This window comes from Gopherus flavomarginatus, chromosome 3 (assembly GCF_025201925.1).
Source record: "Gopherus flavomarginatus isolate rGopFla2 chromosome 3, rGopFla2.mat.asm, whole genome shotgun sequence".
In the NCBI taxonomy this organism is placed as follows: Eukaryota; Metazoa; Chordata; order Testudines; family Testudinidae; genus Gopherus; species Gopherus flavomarginatus.
In genome coordinates this window covers 158261100-158275171 of record NC_066619.1, presented here as the reverse complement: position 1 = coordinate 158275171, position 14072 = coordinate 158261100, and the positions used below count along the sequence as shown (strand labels likewise).

General features: G+C 44.2%; 1 protein-coding gene across 1 annotated transcript in view; it reads left to right on the top strand.

Annotated features, from left to right (window-relative positions):
• Positions 1 to 820: 820 nt before the first annotated feature.
• The window catches only part of RASGEF1B (RasGEF domain family member 1B), a 365408-nt gene continuing 352156 nt past the window's right edge, over positions 821 to 14072 (top strand). Inside the window, exon 1 of the mRNA XM_050945154.1 lies at positions 821 to 1155. Coding sequence (XP_050801111.1) covers positions 1087 to 1155 — 69 coding nt within the window. The 5' untranslated portion in view covers positions 821 to 1086. The remainder of the gene's footprint in view (positions 1156 to 14072) is intronic.

Below are 14072 nucleotides of genomic sequence, written 5' to 3'. Positions count from 1 at the left end.
GGAAGCTTTGTCATTGATTTCAGTGGAAGTAAGATCGGACCCTCTTGGGTCGAGCCATTTGGTGCAAAACAGTGAACGTATGGAAAATCTGATACAAGTGAACTGTTAGCTGTAAGTTTCTGTGGCAAGAGGAGGCTTGTAGGATAATTTGGAATCTAATAACCTCTCTTCTAAAAGAAAAGCAGCCATGGTTATAACTGCTGGCGCTGCTGTGGGGTCAGGATGACTGTGCAAGGCTGGGTAGTGAGACATACCTTGAATTCAGCATACTGATGCACATTCAGACCTGGGTTGTCCAAGCTGATCAGAAGCTTCCTGGTTTATTGCATCAATTCTGCTAAATTCAGAGGTGCTCTCTGCAACACCCTAGCCCCACTCTCTGGAGTAGCATGCAGCCCCCTCACACTGAGGGCAATCTGTTTCCCTAATCAAAGCCCCCCAAACTGGTGACACTGAGATCAGCTTGGCCAGAGGCACGGTCCCAGGGATGTTCTGTATGAGGGGGTGGAGGGAACAGGGATAGGAATTCTAATAAAGTTCCGTGACAGAAAAGGGAAAATACGATGGAAATCCCCAGGTGCAGCAGGAGCAAGAATTTGTCCTAGCTAGGATGCTGTGCTCCTAGCTGTCTGTGGGCATGTGTCACTCTGCGCCGGGTAAATCATCCTCCACAGGAGAACACAGGCTATTTCTCAGTGCTTTGCTCCAGCTGCCGGCCTGCACTTGGGCAGCGTTGTCCCTCTTGTCACCCCCTTGGTGGGGCCCCTTTCCTTTACTATGGTGATAGTGACATTCAGCGGGAAAGGCTAGAAGCAAACATCAAAAAGCCCAGGCACAGTACGGGTTATTTATTCCATTTGTGTGTTTGGTTTTTACATCATATAGGCTACAGCCTGGCAAATCTATACGGCACCTTCAAAATGCTAGACCAGGAAGATGCAAGTAGGCAGCTTGGATAACACTTGAAAGAATGGCAAAAGCTTTGCTGTGAGGAAGAATTTCCCTGCTGAGCTCCTATTGCCAAAGGATATTTACCTGGCGCCCTGACAAGATCTGTTAGAAAGACCCCTTCCTCCCTGCTTGTATATGGCAAAGTTTCTTGCAGAGCTCCTCGGCTGCACATTGCCGGACAAGGGCACCTCTTCCATGTTTGAGGTAGGTGCTTGTGTGTGCAATGGTGCTGTTTGACCTCTTGCTCTGATTGTGTGTCTTTTCCAGATGTCTCAAAGATGCTGTCTGAGCTTGGCTAATGTTCGTTGCCCCCCTTTGAAGTGCAGGGATGAGGGCACGAAACTGGTGTTTGCATTCGCCTTTCTGTGTTGTGGTAACCATCAGTAGGGTAGCTTCCCAGCTGACAGATTAGTGAGTTAGCTGTCAAGGAGTTGCAGTTTGACTGCAAGCTAACAAAAGGAGACCAAACAGTGTACTTGGTTGTGGTTTGGGAAGTGGCAAGTACTTTGACGTGAACCTTTCTCATTCTTGCAAGGAAAAACAACAACTAAAGGTCACAATAATCTGACCGTGGAATGGAAAGAATAAGGTTCTGAACACGAAGCTTATCAATTGCTGCAGAACTGGAACATGAGAGAAATGCCTCTTCTGCACTTCCTACACAGCCAAACTCCCAGTGTTTTCAACCGCAGTTTTATCTAAGTAAGGCTTTGCTCTGCGAAGTAGGATTCTTATAAGGTAGGGCCCTGTCCAAAGCCCACTATTAGTCAATGGGAGTCTCCAATGACTCTTAATGAACAGTGCACAGGTTAGAAGTAACTGCCGGTGTCTAATGTGCATGTAATTAGTTGGGAGATTTTAACTGTTTACTTATTACAGAAGTGCTATATGAAACCTAAAGTGATCCTTCAGGTGTAGCTGTCCTCCATCCCAGTACGGACATTGTCCCAGGATTTTTTTTTCAAAAGGATCTCTTCCATTTATTATTTTCAAATAATTATGTAACAGCCGTCAGGGTAAATTGGACCAGGCAGAGATGTAAATAGGGCTTAGCAAATAATAATTTATTTGTCAAACTTAATCTCACTCAGTTTAATGAATGCACCCAAGCAGACTTCAGACAAAATAGACTGAGAATCTTGCAATTATATATGAATTTCTTAGCAGTCTTCCCTCCCCCACCAAATAGTTGATATGTGGATTCCAAAATTCAAGCTGTGTTGGTGTTACATAAATAGCACTTTCAGTCTGGTGATTGGATGACTGATGTAACCAACCATCACAGTACAAATTTCAAATATGCAATCTGCAGTTCATCTTCAGTGGATATTCAAAGACAAAATCAGCTCTTTGCGAGTATCCCTGCTAGTAGACTCAGCCACTTGAATGCTTGCAGAAGGGGAATGTGAAATAAGCAAGTCCAGTCTGTTTTATTTTTTGAACTAGAATGAATGTTTACAAGAGAGAATTTCAACTGTTCACCCAGCCCTAGATAACTGACTGTGCCGTGTAGTAGGCACTGCCTTCCCTCAGGCAGAGTCTTAGAGCTTTATTTGTTAGGAACAATGTGGTGGTTTCTCTTCTAAAGGCTGTTGCAGCTCCACTTACAGTATATTTGGAAGCTGTGCTTGGGAATAGAACCCCGCCTCTGGGCAATGGAATCTTTGAGCAAGGACTTCAGGATTTGGCTCGTTACATTAACAAGTGTTAATTCAGTAAATAATTGTGCTCTTCCACAAACAGTGTAATCATATGAGAGACTCTTATTCACTGAACGTCTAGGTGGGGTTACTGTGGGTCCGATCCTGAGAATTGCTGAGCATCCTCTGTAATGAATTGTCTTCTCTGGCTCTCATTCTGCAAAGGGATCATCTTAGGTGAACATTTACACCCACATGAAGTTCCACTGAAGTAAACAGGATGCTGAAAAGGCATAAGCATCTGCCCAGGTGGATCTCATTGCAGGATTTAGGGTCTTTGAGCGCTTAGGCCAGGGCCTGTCTGTGTCCATCAACCCCAGTAAAGAATCCCTTTTATATTAACAATAAATTACAAATGAGTCCTGTTTTCCCTCCCATTAGAGGAAACTGAACTTTTCTGTCCTATTCACTTCACAGTGGATGCTGCAGGTGCTCTGGATTTGTGTGGGGAGGATATGTAGTTATCCTAGGCAAGATGGGAATCTGCTTCCAGCTGGTATTCATAACCTGCCTTTGCACTTAGCACCCTTCTCCATCCACACTGCTCACTGTGGGAATCCCTGCTCCTAAGCAACTAAGACAAACAATGTGGAATTTTCAAAACTGTTCACTGCTGGCTTAACTTTTCTCCCATTGAAATCAATGGTAAAATCCCACCCACAGACTGTTGGGAGAAATTAACAGAGTAAATAGCTGCTCTGACATTACAGAGCCCTGTAAACTCTGCAGTTAAAAAGTGCCATAAAAACACAGTCATAGCAGATGGGCTCCCAGCTGGAGCTAAAATTAGCCAGCTCCCCTGAAGGAGTCTGCTTCCTACAGCCTGGAGATTGTAGCACCATGAAAATATCTTGAAGCATTTGGTGAGAGCTCTTTTTAGAAAAGCTTTCTTATTTCGTTTTGGTTTTATTTTTAAATACAAGACATTTGCCTAATAGTGTGTTTAAAAATTGTAATGTTTCTGTCCATTTGCAACATTTGCTTTAAGTTTCTCAAAGCTGTTGTTTACCAGACAGAAGAGGGAACATCTATTCTCCTGTTTTTCTTCCATGTACAATATGCTTCCGCCCTGCTCAGTCAATCTAGCATTAACAATTATGGAGCTTTAGGGATTAACCTATTATTGAGTGTATAGTGAAACAGCATGTGCTAGGTGCTTTGCAGAACCATGTTATCTACCCATATTAGGTACATCTATAGCCCACTATTACCATAGTGTCTGAGTGCCTTACAATCCCTAAGAGATTCAGTCTTGCAACTCTTCTGTGAACTAGGGAAGTGCTGTTGTCCTCATTGCATAGATGGGAAGCTGAGGCTCAGATTACGTGACTTGCCAAAGGTTAAACAGGAATTCAGCAGCGAGAAGAGGTTTAATTCTGAGTCTGTTCCTACGCTTGGGGAATGGGTGGATGGGAGGGGACAAAAGTGACTTTAAGGCACCTTTGCATTCCCCGTATTCCAGACTCATGTTGGGGCCTGTCCATTTTGCTTTGTAAAGGCTAGTGTAATGAGTACTCGGCTTTCCAGGCCCCACTTGGGATCTGCTCCACCTTGGGAGCATTATGTAAACCTAATACCTGTAGCTATTATTGTCCCCATTAGGAAAACAAGGCAGAAAAGTTAAGTGACTCTGACCAAGTTTACAGAGGGAGTTAGTATCAAAGCTGGATGAGAATACAAGAGTTCTTGATCTCTGTGTCCTCTGACCATGCTGCCCAGGCCTGCAAAAACACTGGCTGTTCAGCAGAATAGCTGGTTTAGCTGCAGGTAGTCAGTTGGGAAGGAGCTCGCAGTGGCCCTAGTACCACCAGCAGCAATGTGTGGTTTTATATACTCCAGAGGCCACCTCGGTCATGGGGAGGGTGAAGTCAGTGACAAACTTTCAGCCCTAGTGGTCAGTTTACATCTTCCAAAAGGGCTAGAAAGTTATGTTAATTGACGATTGAGATTAGCCCTGATAATTCTGTCCCACTTAACTGGGCAGTGGGGAACCTTTTGGGTGCAGGCTTCAAGAGCATCAAGCTCTGGCTTTGTGTGTGTATCTACCTGTAAACCATATTGGTGAAAGCGATTGATTTCTATATGGCAAATCATGGAAGCATGTAACAAATTCACTTATCATACGCCTCTGACCGTCTCACTGGCATTCTGCCCACTAATCCATCTTCCCCGAGACATGTTCCAATACTCCAAATACCTAAGCACTTTCAAACAGCTGGCTAAAAAAACAATCAACCTGCATCAAAACTTTTTCCTCCTCTCTACAAATGACATTCACAGTCTTCCCCTGCCACAGTTATTTCTGCTTGAGACCAGGGGCAAGCAAGACCCAGTCCTGAGTCAATGACAGCCTTTCCAGCCATTAAAATGTTATGACTAGAAAGGGGTGTTTCATATCACCATTTAGATGGGAGATTTTTAGCTTTCCAATAAGGCCCAGTATGTGTTTTTAGCCCTAGAAGAGCCCAAGAGAATGGATTTTAAAACAAGGATGTTTTAAGCCTAAAAAATGCTGGTTTTAGGTGGTTTTCCTGGCTTCCATTGAGCTCTGCATGCTGGAACACCAGGTAAATAAGGTACTTGGATCTACAGACGAAGGGATAAAAAGAATGTCGTTCCAAAGGAAAAAAATGTAAAACTCTCTCTAAATCAGTGTTTCTCAACCTTTTACCGGCTTGCTGCCTTCCTCAACGGTCAGGGATCTCGGGGACCAGTGTCGGTCAATGACCATTCATTGAGAAACACTGCTCTACATTGCTTCTAAAGTAGTTATTCCATAACCTGTCACACAGTGGAGAATACGTGGTTTGGCATAAAGGTTTTTATGTAATTTGCCTCCATGTGCACAGGCAGTAGCAATTCTACCCCATCTCTAGACTTAAAAAACCCAGCATGAATTTGAGTGCCCTCTGCTTACAAGTGGCAAAGGTGTGGGTTAAGTGTCCACCGCAAACTCATCCTGATTAAAAAGTTGCATACTGCATACATTTTCCTTCTCACTCATGTGCATGTGTGCACAGTGAATACTGTGTTTTATAAGGGTAACTTTGTGCACTTGCTATTCAAGTCACATTAGTTTTGTCTTTTATCTATCATTGCTGCTTGTTGCAGCATCTGTTAGTTTATCTTAGAGCCGTCCCTTGAGCTTGTTAGTCTCAGGAACCGGAGAAAAGGACTATGGATTGTCACTTCCTTGCCCTGCTTCTCACAGAGCTGAGGGTTCCAAAACTTTTGGTACTTGTTCTAACTGCTGTTGGATTTGGGAGCATTTTTACCCTGTGCTTTAAAAGCGACTCGGGGGCAGCCTAGGAACTGAGTGACAGTGTGAACAAGAGTCTCCCTGTGGGTGCAAATTTTAGAGCAAGCATAGTTCCTGCCTGGGAGTATGGTAGGAGCATGGTTTGGAATGGTATCTTTCAAGGGAGTAAGCAGCCCTATCTTATGGGGTTTAAGAGGGAGTGTGGTCTTGTGGGAATAACAGAGCAATAAAGAGGGCGTGGGGGAAGGAGGGGCTGTGAGATCAGAAAACCCAGACTGAGTGTCTTTGGGTCACTCTTAATGTCTCTGAGCCTCAGTTCTTCCCATCTGTATTATGTGCCTATTAAAATTTACTCCACAGGAGTGATCTAAGGATGTATCAGTTAGGGCCGTGTCCTGTGTCACACTTACAAGTATGCAATTGATTTCAGTGGAATCCTTGAGGGGGAAAGATGCTGAGTTTCCTACTCCCCATGCTGACTCCATCTGCTTACATTTGCTCCGTGGCATAACATCTATATGATGAGCTTCTCCTGTTGGTGTAGGTACTCCAGCTCCCTGAGAGGCAGTAGCTATGTTGACAGGAGAAGCCCTCCCATTGACATAGGGCTGTCTACACCGGGAGTTGGGTCGGTATATGTGTGTTGGTGGGTGTGGCTTATGTAGTTATACTGACATGAGTTTGTAGTGTAAACCAGGGATCAGTTACAGTTCCCTTTGTGGTTCCCCCTTCTCTAACAGGGAATTAACCTTCTATACCAGCAGTAAACTTCTGGTCCTGGTCCAGCTGTGCTGTTCAGTGAGTAAGGAATTGGAACCAAAGCCCCACCTACTCCCTGCCCACCTCCGAGTCACTGTTCCTCCCCTGCTTCCTTCTTGTTCCTGGAGAATAGCCACTTCTTGCTGACCCATACTAGCAGTAGATCACATCTCCGTTGCGCTGACTTAGTGAGTAGAGATAATAAAGCCAAGGTCCCTCCCATTCTGCACCCCTCCCTGTCCACGTACTTCAGGAAGAAGTGGGTGAGTAACCTCACTTACTCCTATGTGCTTGGACCCAGGATTCAGGTGGCCTGTGTAAGGATGCGCAAGAGTTTTTTACTCCCTCTTATGGATGTCCATGTCAGAACGTAGCCCTAAGTAAGGTGCTAGTTACAATGACCAATAGGGGACAGAACGGCATCCTCTATACGTACAAAGCCAAAAAACCCAAATAAAATAATGGGAGAATGACTGAACTAGAACAGCAATGATGCTCTTTAGTGGTGTAGGTTCAGGCCCCCGAAGTCACCGGAGCAGGCTCAGGTGCAAAGCAGGAATTCTGAAGTTCAAGGCCATGATGAACAAAAGCTTTTCAGGCCTCCTTACAATACGGTTGGTCCAAATCTTTTTCCTCCCCCCCTCTTCCCCAAGTGTTGATAGTCAAGTAATGACCTTTTTTCTTACCCTTGTTAGGAAGTCCAACTGCAGCAGTGCAGCCTAGTCAGGGAGGCTGACTAGATTACTGAATAAATTCCCTGTGGATGGAGGGACTGGGAGGGGAGTGATGGAAATCCCATTGGTTGAATCATTTCCATCTGGATTTAAGAGCATGCCATAGAGGATAGCCCTGCCCTGGCAGGGGCCTGGAGTACATGACCTAATAGGTCTTTTCTATCCTTAAATCTATAGGCCAGACTCCAGCAGCCTTGTTCTTACCATGTTGTACCTTGTTCCCCAAGCTATCCCTCTTGAAATGGGTGGGATTTCTCTAGGAGTAAGGGACTATTTGCTGCAAGCCAGACTGTCAGGATCTGGCCCTGCGATTCTATAGGATGTGACAGCTGTGAATGCCTTCACGTCTTGCACCGGGAATATGGTAGCCAGTGGCTACACTTCCAGCGCAACCAGTGGCACAGTGCAAGGTATACAATACTAGTCCCTGTTGAAAAGGATTGTCAGATTGGGCTCTACCCTACCCAGCCTGGGAGCTCTGGGATGCAGTTTGCCCACCCGGGGCCACTGTGGGGCCACACCACTACCTTCCTGTGGAATGTGCCTTTAAGGCACTGTCAAGCATGTAGGGAATGGGGTTTGTTTGGAGTGTCACGCACTGTTTTATGCTTAGAATTTTTTCTCCATCTAAACAAACCAGTCCAACCTTCAAAATGAATCAATTTTTTTCCAATTAATCAGGGTCATATTTTTCCAGCCTTGAATAATTATTGGGGCTTATGTTTTTTTGTATTGCTCTCAAACAAGTGTGTAACAAAATTAATCACAGTTTGCAGAGCCTGCTTTCTATCCTGTAGGTTCAAAGAGAAGAAACCCTCCAACATAATGTATGTGGTAGGAACACCATAGTCAGTGACAAATTGAATGGAATTAAAAGTTATAGTATGATTGTGAGCAAGCTTTGATAGTAACATACCTCTGGTTGCAGCACCTTGGATCTCAGCAAAAGCTTCTTTATGCTGATTTAACCAATTTATATTTTTGAGTACAGTTATTTTCATGCCTTTCCACGCACCTTCTCTTCAGCTGAGAGCTGGAATAGGGCACAATGCCTGCATGGGTCCAAAGTGGAGTACAGTGAGAAAGACCCTTTGTTACGCCTCTAAAAGGTATAGCCAGCCTAGTGCTTAAGCATCACTTAAGCACCTCCCCACTTGGGGCAACACATGCTGCTGGCATGGCTAGCCAGTGATCTCCAGGCCTTCAGCCAAATGATCGCATGATGCACAGAGGTACTGGAGAAAGGCTCAGCCTGCTTACTCCCCTTTAGCATGCCCATAGGGGACTAGCCGTCACTTAGCCCAGACTGATCACTTCAATTTCTTGTTGGTCTTTACCTGAACGGTATCCAAAGACTGCAGAGAACTGCTGCTAAAATTCAAGTCTTTTTTCTAACAGGCTGCAAGTTAATGTTTTTCTAGGGGAGAGGAGGTGATATTGGGGCCTGTGGATGACTAAGTCCCTGATTCTATAAAGTGCTTCAAGCAGGCTCAGGAGTCTGCCCTTGCAGAGCTCACTATAGCTGTGTGGCCTAAGATCTCCCCTCATAATTATCTTTGTAGAAGTATGTGTCTTCCCCAGCAGGCTCCAAAACCCAATCCATACCCATTGTGCTGTCCATCTGCACCCTCTTCCTGAGCAGAAGTGCCAAGAAGCCTTGTTTGGTTTTCACGTTCCCTCTGGGTGCGGTTTCCTTTCTCCATGTCTGTCGTGTGTATGGGAGAGTCCTTGTGAACCATCAGCGCATGATGACAGGCCCCAAAGCGTCTGTTAGTGGTGTGCTAGGACTTGATAGGAACTAGGGAGTGACCATTATTTGAACTCAAACTCTGCCCCTCCCTCCCCCCGGTGCTATTGGGGCCCTCTGGGATCCTTTGAAACAGCCATTTCAATGGACACCCCATGGAAATAGGATCAATGAGACTGGAGCTGACCTTTATATGCACCCTTGCAAAGGATCCACCTGGACCCTTGACAAAGGCGCAACAGGCCTGAGCTGCACTGTCACTGATGATAGAGAGAACTGAAGTTTCTCTTCGGGCATGTGAACTCTGGAATGGGTTGAAAATGTCTAAATTTGGATTGTCTGACCCCACCCCAATCAACATTTATATTGGAAAAATAAATGGGGCCTCAGAGTGGGGCGATCCCATGCAGCCATTTAGAGGGCAGAACATTTTTAAAAATGGGCTGGTCACCACTGAGATGTCTTTCAAACATCTTATTACGTAAATAATCCTTCTAGCACTTTTCATGCTCAAATGTAACCGAGAGCAGTAAATGAATTCTCATTCCTTTCCCCAGCCCTCTGGCAGGCTCAATCACTATGTGCCCTTGCCTGCTGGAGGAGCTGACTCACAGGGAGGTGAAATGACTTTTTCAAGATCCCACAGCAAGTTGCTGATGGTCAGGAATAGAACCCAGGAATCCTAACTCCTGTGCCCCAGTTTTGTAGAAACTCTGGTGCTGCCAGGCCGAGTGAGAACACAAGGAAGAGGGATAGTGCTAATGTACTGATTTGCAATGTACTCTTGGCCTTGCATAGCTGCTGTCCTTAGGTGTGATCCAGTGATTTCCCTACACCCCTCCCGAATTCCCCCCCTCCCCACTAGTTACATGCCAATTTAGGGACTGTTTGGAAATCTGAATTGAAATTGAAACATCAATACACACTTTAAAAGCATATACAGTGTATGATAAAATACATGTATCTGAAAAAGTATAATAGATTTGATAAGCATGAACATAGACTAGCTTCCTTATACAGCTGTTGTTTTTTATGGTAATGTCAGTGCATTCATTTCGGTGATGTTGGCCAACCTAATAATTTCAAATGATGATTTGTAAGCAAAGTCTAAATGAGCTCTCCCTGACAGCTAGTGATGAGCTGGGGGCTGAGGGGAAAGGCTTCAGGACCAGATTGTATTTACATTCACACCTAATCTACCTAGATATCCAGCAAACTTGTCCAAGTGATAGATTTTGGCTGGGGTTGAGTTACAAACCACTTGAATGTGGAGGGAGTCGGGGGGATGAAATGTTGTTCTTTTTGTATGAGTAAAGGGCAGTAGAACTGTACTTAGCCTGTGTTGATTGAGGGCATCAAGAGAGAGGGTGAGGACCTGTCCCTCTCCACTGTTTAAAGACAGAGCTGATTAGGTTCCATAGTCTTTTGTTCTGTTAAGTGACCACTGCAGCTGAAATCACTGATAATCAGGCCTAAGTGCTTAGTCCTGCTGTGGGTACAGTTTTCCTGTGGGTACAGTGTTTTTGTGTCCCAGCCTGCACTAGCAATGAGGTTCCCCCACTGACAGCTCAGCTGAAATCACTGAGAGCTGATGGAACCTCAAGAGACCAACTTGCAGAGGTAACAGTGGCAGGTGGCAGCAGAAGGTGACTGCGCAGGGCCCTTGACAACAGAGTGGTGGAGTGAAGGGTGGCACAACGAACAGCAGTGGCCAGAGCGAACAGTGAGCAGCTGGAGGAACAAGCAAGGTGCCTTCTTGCCCCCCACCTGAGAGGTGAACTCATGTGAAAGCACCTCTGAACTCTGAGTCTCCACTGACCAAGGACAGCACTGGTAAGTGGGGTGTGGGGAGGGAAAAGTGAGGGGCACGTTAAATAAACATTTGTTTGTTGGACTATGTTTTAGTGACTTTGCTCCAGAATGCTAGATTTGTGACTGGGAATGGAAACATATATAAATATATTGCCTAGTAGGTTGTATCTCACATCGTTGCTATCTTGAGAGGCCATTATGTTGGGGAGTTTCTGTACTAAACATTTTTATTATTATAATTAATTTTTACATAAGAATGGTCATATTGGGTCAGACCAATGGTCCATATAGCCCAGTATCCTGTCTTCCTACAGTGGTCAAGGCCAGGTGCTTCAGAGAGAATGAACAGAACAGGTAATCATCAAGTGACCATCCCCTGTTGCCCATTCCCAGCTTCTGGAAAACAGGCTAGGGACACTCAGAGCATGGTGTTGCATCCCTCCCCATCCTGGCTAATAGTCACTAATGGACCTATTCTCCAGGAATTTATCTAGTTCTTTTTTTAATCCTGTTATAGTTTTGGTCTTCACAGCATCCTCTGGCAAAGAGTTCCACGGGTTGATTTTGTTGTGTGAAGAAGTACTTCCTTTTGTTTTGTTTTTTTTTTAAACCTGCTGCCTATTAATTTCATTGGGTGACCGCTAGTTCTTGTGTTATGTGAAGGATTAAATAACATTTCCTTATTCACTTTCTTCACACCAGTCAAGATTTTATAGGCCTCTGTCATATCGCCCCTTAGTCATCTCTTTTCTAAGCTGAAAATTCCCAGTCATTTTAATCTCTCCTCCTGTTTCATACCTCTAATCATTTTAGTTGCCCATCTCTGTACTTTTTCCAATTCCAATGTATATATTTTTGGGATGGGGTGACCAGATCTGCACACAGTATTCAAGGTGTGAACGTACCATGGAATTATATAGAGGCAATATGATATTTTCTGTCATATTATCTACCCTTTTCTTAATGGTTCCCAACATCCTGTTTGCTTTTGTGACTGCCACTGCACTTTGAATGGGTGTTTTCAGAGAACTATCCACAATGACTCCAAGATCTTTCTTGAGTGTTAACAGCTAATTCAGACACCATCATTTTGTATGTATAGTTGAGATTATTTTCCAGTGTGCATTACTTTGCATTTATCAACATTGAATTTCATCTGCTATTTTGTTGCCCAGTCACCCAGTTTTGTGAGATCCCTTTGTAACTCTTCGCAGTCTGCCTGGGACTTAACTATCTTGAATAGTTTCGTATCATCTGCAAATTTTGCCACCTCACTATTTATCCATTTTTCCTGATCATTTATGAGTATGTTGAACAGTAATGGTCCCAGTACCGACCCCTCAGGGATACCTTTATTCTCTCTCCATTCTGAAAACTGATAATTTATTCCTACTCTTTGTTTCCCATCTTTTAACCAGTTACTGAACCATGAGAGGACTGCCCTCTTATCCCATGATGGCTTACTTTTCAAAAGTTAATTTAAATTAAATACATTTTTTTAAAATTATATATTTTTTAGAAATCTAGACCTGTTATATGTTCTGGTGTAACTTGCATTATCCTTATGTTAAATTTGCATTATCCTAACAAAACATTTACTTTTATTCATATCTTTTTTGTATATCTCATCGGCCCTGACACCTCCCTGTAAATTCGAACACCCCCTTAATTTCAGTTCCTGGGGAAACTACTGGTGTGATCTGCCTCTGGTGTCCCAGCATGGGTGTCATAAACAGATGGTTAAAGGTTAATGTCTCTCTTACCTGTAAAGGGTTAAGAAGCTCAGTAAATCTGGCTGACACCTGACCAGAGGACCAATAGAGGGACAAGATACTTTCAAATCTTGGTGGAGGGAAGTCTTTGTTTGTGCTTTTTGTTTGGTTCATTGTTTGCTCTTGGGACTGAGAGGGACGAGACGTACACCCAGGCTTTCCCAATCTTTCTGAATCAGTCTTTCATGTTTCTTACTAGTAAGTAATAGCCAGGCAAGACGGATTAGTCTTATGTTTGTTTTCTTAACTTCTAAATGTGTCTTTTTGCTGGAAGGATTTTTTCCTCTGATTGCTGTAACTTTGAATCTCAGGCTGTGGGGTTGGGGGAGGTGGTCCCTCTAGTCTATATGAATCTGAGTACCCTGTAAAGCATTTTCCATCCTGATTTTACAGAGATAATTTTTACCTTTTCTTTCTTTAATTAAAAGCTTTCTTTTTAAGAACCTGATTGATTTTTCCTTGTTTTAAAATTCAAGGGATTGAGTTTGAACTCACCAGGGATTGGTGGGGGGAAAAGAGGGGGGATGATTAATTCCTCTTTGGTTTAAGATCCAAGGAGTTTGGATCTGTGTAAGCCTCTCAAGGCAACCCAGGGAGGGGAAAGCCTAGGGGGGAAAGGAGGGGGATGGTTAATTTCTCCTTGTTTTATGACCCAAGGGGTTTGGGTCTTGGGTTCCCCAGGGAAGGTTTTGGGGGAACAGAAAGTGTGCCGGACACAGACTTTTGGCTGGTGGCAGCGTACCAGATCTAAGCTAGGAATTAAGCTTAGAAGGGTCCATGCAGGTCCCCCACATTTGTACTCTAAAGTTCCAAGTGGGGGGAAAAAATCTTGACAATGGGGAAAATGGGAGAGGTTGGTTTCAGCAGGAACTGGGTGGAGCCAAGTGGCTGAGTTTGCAATGAGTGTAGCAAGCCTGCTTGAACAGGACATAGCATGAGGCAGGGCAGTGGCAGACAAAGGTATGTGTGATTTGCTGTGTCTGTCAAATTTGGCTGGAAACTTACATGAACAAGCTCCTGGTGAAACTTCTTGCTCCTGTACTGTCTACAAACACCACCGAACACCTTGTCTGACAAGAGCAGGAGGTCTGGGAAGAACCTAGAGATTTAGAGGGGCAAAAAAAGTAAGTCACTTCTGTTATTCTAATCTTTTTTACTCTTCAAGAAATGTCAAGGCTGGGTTTGGTTCCAGTTAGGAATGATGTTTTGGGCCAAGGGTGGAAGGGACAGTTTGTGTATTGTCCAAACAACGTTTGTTTGCCTTTTTGGTTTATAGTTGTGTGTTTTGGGGGTTTTGTTGTTGGTAAAGGCAACATGTACTTTCCATTAGCCGTGGTT